The following is a 16,466-nucleotide window of genomic DNA, read 5'->3' as shown; positions in this document are numbered from 1 at the left end:
ACTTCCTCAAATACAGATTCTAAATCTCTGATTGCAATAATCGCTTCCTTTTAATCATCCTTTTCCTCACTCAGATCCCTCCTCACTTCATTTTGTTGCCTTTACATCTTATCCTTTTGACTTTTGCATTATACTGTCACATTATTTCTTATTCTATTAGCTTTCATATTAGTTTTTCTTCTACCATAGAGGCCATGTTCTTCTGACATTGAGGTTTCAAAAAAAAAAAATTCCTAAAATGTTCTTTTGGATCCAGTGGTAAATCATTTTCCAACAACTGTGCTTCCTCTGAGTTTTGAGTGCTATCTAGTTTACAATAATTTTCACAGGCCCTGTGTTGCTTTCACTTTGCACTTTTTTTCCCCCCACTCAAAATATAATGGATTTTCTGGAATTGGTGCTTTTGCATTTCCTGATGGAGCACAGTTAATAGTATATAGCTTCTAAGCTATTCCCAGCATCTATTAGACCTTCATAAACTTAGATATATAGATTAATTATTAGACTTGGGGATGAGGGCTATACCAGTTACAGTGCTTTGGTTGCAAATAATACAAAGCCCAACTTAAATTAACTTAAACAATAATTGGAAATTTCAAAGATGGGGCAGGTTTCAGATGTAGTAGGATCACAGTTCTAGACCCATTTTCTGCCTTCTCTCCAGCACTTCGCACCCCTCTGTATCCACTTTATCTTCAGCAGGATTTTGTTTGTGGCTTTGAAAGTTTCATGCATTTCACTATACCAAAAACTCAACTATAAAGCTAAAGTCAAAGGCTGCACTCATATTGGATCAACTTAAGTTATATACTTATGCCCTAGGCTACTTAGGGGCTGTCATGAGACTCTCCCAGATTTCATCCTTCACATGGTGTTAAGTGGGCTCTGCAACCCACCAAATTTACATACATAACGAGAAATATCTCTAAAGAGGAAGAGAGGTTGGACATTGAATATCACCCCTTTTCTCTCCCACAATGCTCCCTACAAGGAAGTTATTCACACCTGAACCTCCAGTACTCTGAGCCCATGAAACAACAATGGCTGTTCTTCCAGCCATTGCTCTCATATTCAGCATCTTATTTGGGGAAAATAATCTCTAAGAATGCAATAGTGGATTATAATTCATCAGGCAGGCAGAGACCCCTGGTTTCATGTCATATATCATGGAATTGACCAATTGTTTTCCTTGATCCAACTCAATCTATCTTTTTTTTTTTTTTTTAGGCACCAAAATTTTTATTTTCCCACCTTCCTGCTCTCTTTTAACATTATAAACATTAATTAAACATTATAAGCCAAATTAATCTTTTTGATCCAGGGTTGTGATAGGAACCATCATGTTACAAAGAGGTGGTAGATCTATGCCTGCTTTTAATGATTCTCTGGCCTCTCTCAACCTATGGCTGTCACTTCTCTTATCCTTTTTTGGCTGTCCCTTAACAGTATATTCTAACCTCTGTAAAACAGAAACTGAAAGTACTAACCTCATTGTTCTGTGAAACCTCTTAAAAAAGAGAATGCCCAGCACTAAGGCGGGCTCTCAGGGGCATCAAACTCCCAAAAGTTCCTCCCTGTTCTTTGATATAGTTCATTGTCATCTGTCATGGGCTGAGGAACCAGTGAACCAGTAAACTAAGAACAAGTGTACAAAGTCCATAGGCCAGGTGAGGGCCTAGATGGTAAAGTGCATGCACTTTGTGACCACCATTGCTGACTTCCAATCCAAGTAAGGAGTGACTGAGTGAGCAGTTCCAAAACCCCTGAGCTCACGGTTCCCTGTGGCTATCTCCTGTGTACTTCTATCATAACCAGGGCTTGGGAAAGGGCTTCTCAATTCCCTCTGCCACACTTACAACAGTGTGAGGGATGCACCAGAGGCCAAAGATGGAGTGACTAGCTCTGGGGAGTAAGTGGGGGACATTAACAAAACTATCTCAAATTTGGTGCCATTTGCTCTTAGGGAAGAGAGGTGGAACCCCAGCAAGACCAGCAGTTATAAGGCAAACAATAGGCCTGGTTCTCAGTAGTGGTAATGATCGGGCTTGAAGGGGCCATCACGGGACAAGCCCAGGTACTGGGCCTGCTTCTCAGTCAGTTTGGTCAGCTTCACATTCAGCTTACCCAGGTGGGCTTCAGCCGCTGCATCATCCAGCTTCTTGGGCAGGAAGTGGACCCCAACAGAATATTTGTCTGGGTGGGTCCACAACTCTATCTGTGCCAGCACTTGGTTGGTGAATGAGTTGCTCATCACAAAGTTGGGATGACCCATGGCACAGCCCAGGTTGACCAGCCAGCCCTCAGCCAACAGGATGATATGATGCCCATTTTTCAGCCAGTAGTGGTCCACCTGGGGCTTGATGTTCACCTTCTCCACAGCAGTTTTGTTCAGCCACTTCACATCAATCTCCACATCAAAGTGTCCAGTGTTACAGACGATGGAGTCATCTTTCATCTGCTCAAAGTGCCGGCCAAGGATGATGTCAGTACAGCCTGTGGTGGTGACAAATATGTTGCCCTCCTGACAGGCCTCATCCATAGTGGTCACCTCATAGCCCTCCATGGCAGCCTGCAGTGCATTGATGGGGTCGATCTCCGTGAGGATGACAGGGGCCCCAAAACCCCTCAGGGCCTGGGCATAACCTTTGCCCACATCACCATAGCTTGCTACCACTGCCACCTTGCCTGCATTCATCACATCTGTAGCCCACTTGATGCCATCTATAAGAGACTCCGGCAGCCATACAGGTTGTCAAACTTGCTCTTGGTGACACAGTCATCAACACTGATGGCAGGCACCTTCAGCTTCCCGTTGGCCAGCATCTTGTATAGGTTGTGGACCCCCATTGTGGTCTCTTCAGAAATGCCTCGGATGCCTGACAGGAGCTGTGGGTACTTGCTGTGAATGAGGTTGGTGAGGTCGCCTCCGTCATCCAGAATCATGTTGAGGGGCCCGTCCTTGAAGTATAGCGTCTGCTCGATGCACCACAGGTACTCCTCATCCATTTCACCCTTCCAGGCGTACACTGGAATGCCAGCCTTGGCAATGGCAGCAGCTGCATGGTCCTGGGTAGAGAAGATGTTGCAGCTGGACCACTGCACCTCTGCACCCAGGGCCACGAGGGTCTCAATGAGGACAGCTGTCTCCACAGTCATGTGTAGGCAGCCAGCGATGCGGGTGACCTTCAATGGCTTAGAGGCCGAGTACATCTCCTTCATGCACATCAGGCCCGGCATCTCATTCTCCGACTTGCGTCCCCAGGAGGCCAGGCTGATGTCAGCGACTTTGTAGGGCAGTTTGTCCAACATGCTGGCAGAATTTCCACACAGAGTGATGAACACAGACGAAGGGAGCTGGTCCTGTGGCTAGGGACTGGCACAGGAAGGGCGGTGCTGGGCAGGGCAACTCAATCTATCTTATAGCTAGTGAAAAATTCATCCCAGATTCTAACAAGAAAATATCTGTTAGGGTCCATTTCAATTTTGTTCTGAACTTTTCAGAAGCTAGCACTAGCCATTTCAACAGTAGATGTTTAAATTTCATAAAATGTTATTTTATATCCAGCTATTTTATTTATCTGTGTAGTTAATTATTCCATAAGTAATTAGAGAAACACATTCAATAATATAATTTTTAAATATCTACCATGAATGTGAATCAGCTCCTGGATAGGTAAAAGTATAGGTTAAAAAAAGATAAGACTATGTAATACAAACCAAAAAGAGTGACTAGATCAGTTACCTTTTAATGTTGTTGGTGGTAATTTAATTTCCTCTAATTTAACCTCAAATTTTGCTCTGAGCTTCCCAACAGCCAAAGGAAAAATGGTAACATAGTCAGTTACATCATTCTCAAATGTCAAAGTATCCTAGTCCTTTAAAAGAATTCTCTTCATGGCACTAAATGTTAAATGAGTATATAGGGAATTCTGAGCACTGTAGTAAAATGTCTTCCTTGTACACATTTCTATAGGAAATACAATTGTGAGATCCTTGTAACTGTTTTTTTAGGGTGTATTTTATACACACTTAAATAATTAAAGAACTATAATTAAAAGAAAATTGATAAAGACTCTATGAAGAGCCAAATAAAATGTTGCAAGTATGTGGCAGTCTTATGATTTAATTTGATCCTAAGACAAAGTTTTAAGTACCTTGATAAATGCTTAGACTGTAAATCCTTCAAATAATCTGTTATTTCTTCACTCACGCTTTTGATAGTGTTTCATAGTCTTTCATTCAATTCTTTCAACAACCTGAGATAATGTTCTTATTCCCACTAAATTACATTTGAGGAAGTGGAAGCTCAGAGGAGTGAAATGCTTTGTTGAAGGTCAGCCAGTAAATGACTTGGAAGGAACTCAAACACAGGTGTTCTGATTCCAGATTAACAAAATGCATTTGTTAAGTACCTATTGTGTGCTAGGCAGTGCTCTTGGGGCTAGGAATAGATAGTTGAATAAAATGTAATCCCTGTTTTCAGAGAGCTGGTGGGAAAAACAGATAAAGACGTAATTTTCTATAACTTAGGCAACACTCTGTGCTTTCACTATACTGGGGCAATACCAGTAGTTGTATAGTAGATAGTTTGGGAATATAAGATTATTGGATAAGAATAAATATGTCTGATGTCTCTCCCAGATCATGTTCTACATTTTAGGACATGATTTTAGATAAAAATGCTGCAAGTGTTGAGAGAAACACAGATAAAAAAAGACTGGAGAAATGATCGCTTCATGGAGTTGCTGAGCCTCTTTTGGAATAATCAGAAGGAAGAGGGAAAGATATTCCATTTACTCCCAGGATTTTAATAACTATTCTTGGCTATACTGTGGAATAGCATTTGGTGACAAAATGTGGTTCTGATGAAGAAAGATTTCAAAAGCAGGTGGGAATATCTTGGCCCAAATATTTTGAATCTACGTTGGTGCTGGTGGTAATTTTACATAAAATGACAAAGTCATGGGTCCCCTACACTGGAAATGGTTCAGTGGAAACTGGATGACTGTCTGCAAGAAAATCCAGGAAGCTGGGCCTAGCATCAGTTGTTTTTACTCATGGTTTGTAAATAAAAAAATCATTTCAAATCAAATTTCACATGAAACTGAATATAGGTACACCTTGAAGATACTGCAGGTTTGGTTCCAGACCATCATGATAAAGCAAGTCAAATGAATTTTTTGGTTTCCCAGTGTATATAAAGGTTATCTTTACACTATATGGTAGTTTATTAGTGTGCAACAGTATTACGTCTAAAAAACCGATGTACATACCTTAATTTAAAAATAATTTATTGCTAAAAATCACTATCATTTAAACTTTCAGTGACTCATAATCTTCTGCTGGTGGAGGATCTTGCCTTGATGTTGATGGTTGCTGGCTGATCAGGATGGTGGTTACTGAAGTTTGGGGGGGTTGTAGCAATTTCTTAAAATAAAACAACAATGAAGTTTGCCATATCAATGGACTTTTCCTTTCATGAGCAATTTTTCTGTAGCATGGGATGCTATTTGATAGCATTTTACCCACAGTAGAACTTCTTTCAAAATTGGAGTCAATTCTCCCAAACCCTGTCATTGCTTTATCAACTAAGTTTATGTGATATTCCACATTCTTTGTTGTCGTTTCAACAATCTTCCCAGCATTTTCACCAGAAATAGATTCCATTTCAAGAAACCACCTCCTTTGCTCAACCATAAGAAGCAACCCCTCATCCATTAAAACTTTATCATGAGATTGCAGCAATTCAAGTATAATAAAAGTGGAAGAGTTTGAAATATTGAGGGAATTACAAAAATGTGACACAAAAACGTGAAGTGAGCAAATGATTTTGGAAAAAATGGCACCAGTAGACTTGCTTGAGGCAGGGTTGCCATAAAACTTTAATTTGTAAAAAAAAAAAAAAAAATGCAGTATCTGCAAAGCACAGTGAAATGAGGTATGCCTGTATATAAAACAGATCAAAGTGGGACAACTGTGGCTGAGTAAATCCAGGGTGGGGTACAGGAGGCCCACCCACACTGTCTCTAGGACCTCCCCACTGACTATGCCTCCAGGTGATCATTGAAGCTTGATTTGAAAACGGGTCCCATCAATTCAAAGGGTCACTGTTCCTAGGACTTTACAAAATAAGAGACACCGGTTGTTTTATCTCAGATGGCTACTAAAGAGCGTGCTATTAGAAGCCTTTCGGGAAGTACTAATAATCTACATTTTTTGTTCTAGTTGGTCACCTCGGTGGTCCAAGTGCAGACAAAGCAGACAGACTCTGAGAGCTAGGATTAAAAAAATAAAAAACAGCTCACAGTAGTGACCCCTCCCAAGAAAAGACCCAGCAATCTTCCAGCTACAGTAGCAGTAATCCCAAACCCACTACAGCATCTAATTGAAATATTGATTCTTCGGTTAGGTCTCTAACTTAAAATTCCAGAGCAGAGACCTCCCCACCACACAGACACCCCCTTCGCAGAATCACATCACAGAGCACATAGTGTTTCCTTAACATTAAGCTTCCTAGGGCTTTCATTTCAATTAGTCATAAAAAAAGATCAAGAAGGAAAGTATTGTCGGAAAGATTCCAGTCAGTGTTTTATTGCCTGAAACAGTTTTCAGGATTAACCATTTCATATCAGAAAGGGAATTCTGCAGGAAGTGCAGTGCTTTCTCCTTACAGAAAGGAAGCTATGGATAAAGCAAAGAATACAAAATCTACTTTCTTCTAACTGTTTCTTATTCAACATGTTTTCATTAAGCAATCTCATTTATGGCACTAAAATTTTTCTGAACAAACACGCAATATATGCCAAAAAAATATCACAAATCCAACTTTTGCTATCCTTATATTTCCATTTAGGTTCTCAGAGCAACAGAATCCCTTGACATTATTATCTCTTCCGAATACTAATTATGTCACCACAACTGTGTGTCCGCTAATCTTCCAGAAATAATGTGAGAATTACAGGGATGCAACAGGAATAGAATGGAATTAGAAACATATTTTGTGAATTTGTCAAAACTAACAGCTTTCTAAGAGTGGTAAAGTGTACATCCAAAAAATTCTTTCATAAAAGGACAAATTCCCACAATGAAGATAAATGATGACTCTTAATACTACACTAGGAGCACAGAACACTAGCTAGAGCAAGGCCAGCATGCTGTGGTTTCTTTTATTCTTACAAGAAACTTAGTTCATGGTACCTGGGATTTTCATCTCAGAGCACCAGCTTCAACTCCAGATAAAGACCTGTTTTTAATCATGCTTATTTTGCCTGGTTCCCAAGAGAATAACAATGAAGGTGAAACCTTTCCAGTAGGGAGGAGAATATACTTGCTCTGGGAATGGGGATGTAATCCTTCCCTCTGAAGGAAAGAAAATGTTTATTATAGCACGCTGTCTGCCACCTCTTCAGTCTTCAATAGTTCTTGAATGTATGGATGACAGTATCATCACACTCTGCTTATCCTGGGCTAAAAAGAAGAGAATCATAAGCTGTTGTGCCTAAAGGTACTTTTACCATTAGCTCCTTCAGCCTATTTTGCAGATGTACAAACCGAGGCCCAAAAAGTGATGGATTTATGAAAGGTGCATTCATGGTCACATAGGGCATAGGTATCTGAATTTATTTCCCAAATCTCTGATCAAGGCTCTTTCCTCTACTGCAGATGACAAAGTCCTACATTGTCTTCAAAATCAAGTCTTAGGGATGTCTCAGGGCATCTCCTTCCCACACCCTGGGCCACTGCAAGGTCCAGACACATATCACCTCTCTGGACACCAGCTGCAGGCTCTGTTGGTCTTGGGTATTCCAGTGTGGTCCACGCAGATGTCTCCACACTACTCTCAGCTGTTTCAGCCATGTTCAAGAGGCTTTCTTCTCTATCCCATCAGTGGCACCCACTTGACCTCTCTGCTATACAGCATTACTGAACTGCCCATATGTAAAGTTGTGCTTGTGCATACACACAGTCACACTCGGCACACTCACACACCCCATGCTGGTTCACCCACGTGTGACCTGAGTTTTGTGGTCTGCCTTGGCTGGGTTATTCTTCCCATCCATCTGACTGGTTCCATTCCACGCCATTGTTACCTCCCACTTCTGCTCCCCTTTCTTCCACACTCCACACCAGGCTTGGTTTAGGAACCCCTACTCTCAGATCTCATGTTCCCAGGTATCTGTTATCTCTGCACTAAACTCAGACACATTACCTAAAACCCTTACATGGGTTTCCTAGATTCAGCTGGACCTGATTTCTCCCAATCATTTAACCAATGAACATGCAGGCATCATGTGAAAACTATGTCTGTTAACTTATAAATGTTAACACAAATAGGTGACAGGTAGTTAAGAGTGTTTAAGGCAACTTTGTGCACTTCTAGGCATCAATTACTGTATCTCTTTTTTACCTTAGTGAATTATTTTGAATACAGTACACCTGTGCTCTTTCTGATCCTCTCATAGGAAAACAAAGTTTTGACATAATTCTGCTTCTACCTTTTCAAGATGTGAACAGACATTTTTCCAAAGAAGACATCCAAATGGCCAACAGACACATGAAAAAGTGCTCAATATCACTCGGCATCAGGGAAATCCAAATCAAAACCTCAATGAGATACCACCTCACACCAGTCAGAATGGCTAAAATTAACAAGTCAGGAAATGACAGGTGTTGGCGAGGATGCGGAGAAAGGGGAACCCTCCTACACTGTTGGTGGGAATGCAAGCTGGTGCAGCCACTCTGGAAAACAGTACACAGTTTCCTCAAAAAGTTGAAAATAGAGCTACCCTACAACCCAGCAATTGCACTACTGGGTATTTACCCCAAAGATACAAATGTAGTGATCCGAAGGGGTATGTGCACCCCAAAGTTTATAGCAGCAATGTCCACAATAGCCAAACTGTGGAAAGAGCCAAGATGTCCATCGACAGATGAATGGATAAAGAAGATGTGGTATATATGTACAATGGAATATTATGCAGCCATCAAAAAAATGAAATCTTGCCATTTGCAACGACATGGATGGAATTAGAGGGTATTATACTAAGCAAAATAAGAATTAGAGAAAGACATGAATCATATGATCTCACTGATATGAAGAATTCTTAATCTCAGGAAACAAACTGAGGGTTGCTGGAGTGGTGGGGGGTGGGAGGGATGGGGTGGCTGGGTGATATACATTGGGGAGGGTATGTGTTATGCTGAGTGTTGTGAATTGTGTAAGACTGATGAATCACAGACCTGTACCTCTGAAACAAATAATACATTATATGTTAAAAAAAAAAAAGATAGTAGGAAGGGAAAAATGAAGGGTGGGGGGAATCGTAGGGGGAAATGAACCATGAGAGACTATGGACTCTGAGGAACAAACTGAGGGTTCTAGAGGAGAGGCGGGTGGGAGGATGGGTTAGTCTGGTGATGGGTATTAAAGAGGGCACATATTGGGGCACCTGGGTGGCTCAGCTGGTTAAGCGACTGCCTTCGGCTCAGGTCATGATCCCAGGGTCCTGGGATCAAGTCCCGCATCGGGCTCCCTGCTAGGCGGGGAGCCTGCTTCTCCCTCTGCCTCTCTCTCTCTCTCTGACTCTCATGAATAAATAAATAAAGCATTTAAAAAAAATAAAAATAAAAAATAAAGAGGGCACGTATTGAATGGAGCACTGGGTGTTATACATAAACAATGAATCATGGAACATTACATCAAAAACTAATGATGTAATGTATGGTGATTAACATAACATAATAAAATTTAAAAGAGAGAGACAGAAAAAAAAAACCAATGTTAGTTATGGACAGCTATGTGTTTTTCCTTAAGGGGTTCTATCACTTGACTCACAAAATGCTGTACCTGAGAAGAATGAAATTCTTAATTGTGTTTGCAATGAAATGTATGAATAAATAAATAGAGCACTTTAATATTGTATTAATAGCTACGAGTGTCTTCTAGAATATGTGCTATGCCAAGTGCAGCTGGTTGTATTATAAGTATCTTTTTATATGTCTGTTTCCCACACTTGATTCCAGGCTAATTGTCTGATTCAGATTGTGTGGCCAGAGCCCAGCATAGTATCTGGCACATGATAAAAACTCAATACTTTTGGAATGAAACATTTATGTAGTCCTAAGCTCTCTGTGAAACCTTGGCTAAGTGGATATTTCCCCATGAACTACTTTTCCTTATATTCCTTACCCAAAGTCAGTCTACACTTAAATTGAATACACAATATATTGCCAAAAAAGTTTGTCCCCTATAATTTTGTCTCATTGCCTACATCTGCCCTCTAATACCAAAACAGAATAACCCTGATCACTCTTTCAGATATTTGAAGACTGTGATTACTCCGCTGAATCTGCATGTCTCCAGGCTAACATTTCCCTGTTCTTCAATCATTTTCAGACACTATCATTAGGGCTTAACTCTTGTAAGCACACTCTGCAGGTGGTCAATTTCCCACTTAAGTTGTGTCCCCCAGGACTGCACACAGCATTGCCTGGAATGTTTGGCCAGACCACAGTTCAGGGAGGTTGTCACCTCCTTTGATTTTGATGACATATCTATCTCTCTTAATGAGGTCCAAGTGTATCAGCTTTTTAAATAGCAACTAAACTATAATCATAATACCTCCATAGCCACACTTTCCCAATATCCTATCTGAAGAAGAGACATTCCTCCCACTATTCAAATCAATCCCTCCCCCTTGAACTTTTAGCCCTATCTCATTCTGCCTTTCCAAGGATGTTACACCATCACCTACAGGCCCTCTTACTTTCTATGCAACCTCTTCCTACCTAAAGTGTCTTCCCAGTAGCTTTAAACATTCTCGGTCTCTCATCTCACACACACAGACACACACACACAGACACAGACACACACACACACACATTCTTCAATATTGTGTTTCCACCCTCATCACTTCTCCCAAATTCCCTTACCAAGGCCATATATGACTTTCATTTTACTAAATCCAAAGGACAATATTAGCCTTCCATTTTTAATTCTTTGCTTCAATTGACTGTTGACTACTTGACAACTCTTTCTTAAAATACTTTATTTCCTTAGCCTCCATGATGTTTGTCTTTCTGGTTTTCCTTCCATCTCCCTTTGTGGTTCCTGTTTCTCAGCTCATCCTTCAAATGTCTGTGTCCCCTAAGTCTTCCCTTTAGCCTCTTCTCTTATCACCTCTCCCTAGAAAATGACATCACCTTCTATTATTTTAACTACCATCTAAAATCTGATGTCTCCCAAATTCTATCTCCATTCCAGATCTTTCTCCTAAGCTATAGACTTAAAAAAAAAAAAAGAGTATGCCCTCTACTCATGATTTGTGCAGGGACATTTCTTTTTTTTTTAATGTTTTATTTATTTATTCATGAGAGTCAGAGAGAGAGAGAGGCAGAGGCAGAGGGAGAAGCAGGCTCCCCGCCTAGCAGGGAGCCCGACGTGAGACTCGATCCCAGGACCCTGGGATCATGACCCGAGCCGAAGGCAGATGCTTAACCATCTGAGCCACCCGGGTGCCCCTGCGCAGGGACATTTCTTGAGTCCCTCCAACTCAACACCAGCAAGCTCAACTCAACTGTCTCTACTACTGTCTCCTCCTCTTGTCCTTCATTCTGTAAAAGCCAGGATTGGCCACCAGTGTTCTCCAAGAGGCCTACAGGTGAGATAGGATGTAGTCAAATATAACTTGGTGAACAGGCCCAAGTCAGGTACAACAAGGCAATGTCTTATTTTTACTCCATCACTGAAATCAACCACTGCTGCTTAGACCTCCCTTCTTTGCCCTTCCTCAGAGCCCATTCTGAGTACCCTAAGCATCTTTTGCACCATTTTCAATTACAAGAGCAATCACACTGAGCTCTTGTTGACTCACTTTTAAGTTCAGTCTTTTTAAAATCACAACTTCAATTTCTCACCCAGTTTAAATCTTCTCCCCCACTCCCCACTTCTTCTCCCTAACTGGCTGAAGGTCAAGCCTGACCCATGGGCCAGGGATCTATGTCAAGGCAGGGAGACAGTATGGTCTTCTTGTCTCTCTGCTTGTCCCTCACTCTGTGGCTTCTGTGTTTCACCCCCTTCATCTGGGAGAAGTGCCCTTAAGCCAGAGTGGACTGTTAACAAGCTCACTGGGCCTCAATTTCCTCACAACTGTTGCAGGAAATAAGCATGAGGGGCACTTCCATATCTAATATTGCAAGATTCTCAGATTTCCTTTCTCCGAGACAAATGCCAATTCATTAGTCCACAGGGCCTTGATAATTCTGGAATTCCTAAATGTCTTGTTTATCTCCAAGCTCGTGAGAGAACCCTGGATCCATTAGGCATGTTTTTAAGTAAGACCAAAACATGAAGAGGCCATGGTGACAGCCCTGGATGTCCAAATAGTAACATCAGTGAACTGTCTTATTAACATTCTCATCTCTTACACCATTGCTGAGGCTAGTGCAGCATTTTTCATTCCATGTCACAAGTGGATCACATGGATTTCTCTGAAACCATGATCACGCTTCAGGAATGTAGGTTTGCAGCTTTACAATGTCCTTGGCAGTAATTGCTTCATTTACCTCTGAAATGGCAACCCATGGTCTCATTGAAACTTTTTTTTAAATTTTTCAAATTGCTTGACTGTCATGTAATAGTTTGGCTGTTTTGAAATCACCCTTAATCTTATAATAATTTATGCTGTGGGATTTCAAATATGAGAGTGATGTCGTTAACCAAGCTTTTGTTGGCAGTGGTACGGTTTCAAATAAGACTATTGATTACTAAGTGTTTTCTCTAATACCTTAAATCTCAATCTCCGGTGTAAAAAAATATCTAATTCAAGGTAACAGCAATCACAAATTATAAATTTGTGTCTGCATGTGTGTGAGAAAGACTTATTTAAAAGTAATTTTATCAGAAATAATGCATGTCCACAATTTAAAAGGGCAAACAGTGGTCCCCTACCCCACCCCTCTTTATAAAACCAAGACTCCCAGTAGTAACATTTTTCAAGTCTTTTAACCATTTCTTCTGGTATCTGATTCAATATTTCTAAATAACATCCTTATAGCACTCATTCTTGGTGTTCAACTTCAGACATTATCTTTTGGTTTCTGAGTTAGGTTTGGATACTGTGACAAAAACTAAGATGGCGGGGCGCCCGGGTGGCTCAGTTGGTTAAGCGACTGCCTTCGGCTCAGGTCATGATCCTGGAGTCCCAGGATCGAATCCCGCATCGGGCTCCCTGCTCGGCGGGGAGTCTGCTTCTCCCTCTGACCCTCCTCCCTCTCGTGCTCTCTGTCTCTCATTCTCTCTGTCTCAAATAAATGAATAAAATCTTAAAAAAAAAAAACAAAACAAAACTAAGATGGCAGTGCCTTAAAATAGAAGCTTATTTTTCTCTTATAAATGGCAGAGCAACAAGTTAGAAAGACCCTTATTCACCTGATTCAAGACCACATTTCATCCAATGGAACCAGGGAGAAGGGAGTGGGAAGAACATGATTCTTCCCTTTAAGGGCACAACCTAGAAAATGTACATATCAATCCCATTTATATCCTGCTGTCCAGAATTTGATGTCATGGCTCTCACAAAGGAGGCTAGAAACTCTGGGCTTTAGGCAGCCACACTATCAGCTTAAATTCTCTTACTATGCAGGAAAATAACATATATTGATAGGCAACTATCAGTTTCTCCCATGATTTCCTATTTTGCAAGAAGAGTATTTTACCCTTGTAAATAATACACACACACACACGTGCACACACACGCACACACACACATCAACACGTGTTCCATCCTCATTCTCCCAACATAACTGTTATGTCACAATTTTGGTTAAATCAATATTTGCTGATTATGAAATATTATTTACAACTGAATCATAATAACATCTCTCTTGCATGTCAGAAAATGAGAAAAACTAATGAAGTACTATACAGTGGCTAACTGAACATAATAAAAAAAAGAAAATGAGATATCTTAGCAATATCTCTACTTGTATTGGTTAACTATTTCCTCAATATGACTCAATTGCCTTAAAGATAATCATGAATTCCATGGATCTGCTGACTCAACTCATAGCATCACTGTTCATAATAGAAAAAACTGGGAAAATACCATTCAGCAAAGGAATAGATGAACAACTGTGGTATTCTTACTCAATTGAATAATATAGAGCAGTGAACAGGGATGGAATGCAGCTACATACAGCAACGTGTTTTCTTGGAAATAATAAGTTTGAATTTTTTTCCAAAAAGCAAGACTCAGAAGAAAGTTTAGCATTCTTAAATAGCTCACATTTAACAAATGTGTTTAACAAATTTAGCTTATTTTAAAAGTTTTCTATTGTTATTGCAACTACAGATTTAAAAAAAGACAGTTACATAATAAACACAAAATTCAGAATAGTGGTTCCCTCTGAGGAGGAAATGAAGGGGGATGAAATAAAGGAGAAGAACTGATTTATGGTTAATGTTTAAATCAAATGTTTGGTGGTAGGGTTGTGGTCTTATTTATATTATTCTGTTTTATAGTTTGCATATGTTATATGTATCAAATATTTTAAATAGATTACAAAAAGACAAAAGCAAGATAGAAATAAAATAACAAAATAATAGCAAGTAAGGTTGGAGGCAGGTTACCAGAATTAAGGTATTTCTAGGACCCTTGTAATGTTCAGGACAAGTTTGATTCATTTTGGGCTCTAAGCTAGATAAGCATGTTAAAATACTGTGGGTAACAATTAAGAATAAAAGAAACAGGGTGAAGGATTTTCAAACCAGAAGTCAGGAATGAAAAAAAAAACCAACCCATAAAAATAGCAGGAGATAAAAAATACCAAGTAAGAGGTAGAAATTCAACTAAATACATCAGCAATCACAATGAATATAAGTGACTATATTCGCCAATTAAAAGATAAAGACTGTTAGGTAAAAATAAAAACAACAACAACAACAAAACTAGCTGAATGCTGGGTATGAGCACAGCTAAAATAGAAGAACACAGGTTCAAAGTAAAAGGATAGAAAACTATACACCGGGAATGTATTAAATGAAAAAAGTTGCTTTCGTGATATGGGCGTGGGGGGAGACTTTAAGGCCAAAAACATCACAGTTAAAGAAGAGCACTACATCACAGCGATGTGTTAGTTTACTTCAAAAAACATAGTAACTATAAATGACCATGACCTAATAATATGGCCTCAAAATATACCAACAGAAAACAATCTATGACACAGGTCGAATCTGCCTCCATCTAACCTCCAGAAAAATATTCTTTCAATCCTAGACCTATATACCTGAGCTCCACCCCCTCACCCCCCTGCCCCACCACCTCCACTCCCTGGTTTCACGCACCACGGCCCCCTTGCTCTGCTCTTTCTTGCAGGCGCAGGCTACAGGTTCCCACACAACCAGCTTCCGACGATTGACCAATGGGAAAGCATTTCTCCCTTTCTCTACCAAACGTCATTGCCATGGCAACAGCAGCATCTGAACCCTGGTCCCCATCCCACCTGCTGATCCTGCCAACGGTTCCAGTCATCTAGCCTCTCTTCGTTCCTGTTATTGCCAATTTCTAAATTTTTCCTCACCGTCTCTTCGGCTTTTCAGCTCTTCCACCATGAGGGTAACCACGAATATGCATACAGTTTCTCTTGTTTCAATACTCAGAGTGGTTCCTGTTTTCATGGTTGGCCTTGTCATTAGTATTCTATTTTATCCACAGCAAATTGCCACAAGTTAAGTGGCTTAAAACAACACAGATTTATTATCTCATGGTTGTATGGGTCAGAAGTCCAGTGGGCTGGGCTGGTTGCTCTGAGACTCACAAGGCTGAAATTCAGGTGTCAATAGGGCTGCATTCCTTTCTCTTTTTTTCTGGCTTTATTGAGATATAATTAACATATAACACTGTGTAAGTTTAAGGTGTACAAGGTGATGATCTGATGTATGTATATACTGTGAAAATGATTACCACAAAAAGTTAACATATCCATCAGTTCACATAATTACAGTTTTTCTGTAGTGAGAAATGTATGATTTCCTCTCCCAGCAACTTTCAAGTATACAGTACAGTATTGTTAATTATAGTCATCAAGATGTATATTAGATCCCCAGAACTTATTCATCTTATAACTGGAAGTTTGTGCCCTTTGACCAACATCTTCCCATTTCCCCTACCCACCCACCCCCAAACCCAGTGCCTGGCAAACCACCACTCTACTCGCTGTTTCTATGGGTTTAGCTTTTTTTTTTTTTTTAAAGATTCCACATATAAGTGAGATCATGGAGTAATTCTCTTTCTCTGTCTGACTTATTTCACTTAGCACAATGCCCTCAAGTTCCATACATGATGTTGTGCAATATCCCATTATGGGTGTGTGTGTGTGTATGTGTATGTCATATTTTCCTTAACTCTTCACCTGTTGATGGACACTTAGGTTGTTTCCATGCTTTGGCTATTGTGAATAATGCTGAA

General features: G+C 40.2%; 1 protein-coding gene across 1 annotated transcript; it reads right to left on the bottom strand.

Annotated features, from left to right (window-relative positions):
• Nucleotides 1–1,323: 1,323 nt before the first annotated feature.
• Nucleotides 1,324–3,324, bottom strand: LOC118010681 (adenosylhomocysteinase-like). The gene is given in 2 exon segments (XM_035005251.1): nt 1,324–2,736; nt 2,739–3,324. Coding segments are annotated over 2 exon segments (1,284 nt in total). The 5' UTR covers nt 3,310–3,324; the 3' UTR covers nt 1,324–2,023.
• Nucleotides 3,325–16,466: the final 13,142 nt, after the last annotated feature.

This window comes from Mirounga leonina, unplaced genomic scaffold (genome assembly GCF_011800145.1).
Source record: "Mirounga leonina isolate KUSES-001 unplaced genomic scaffold, KU_Mleo_1.0 Mir_129, whole genome shotgun sequence".
NCBI lineage: Eukaryota > Metazoa > Chordata > Mammalia > Carnivora > Phocidae > Mirounga > Mirounga leonina.
Note: the sequence above shows the minus strand (reverse complement) of the source record. Positions and strands in the feature narration are given on the sequence as shown.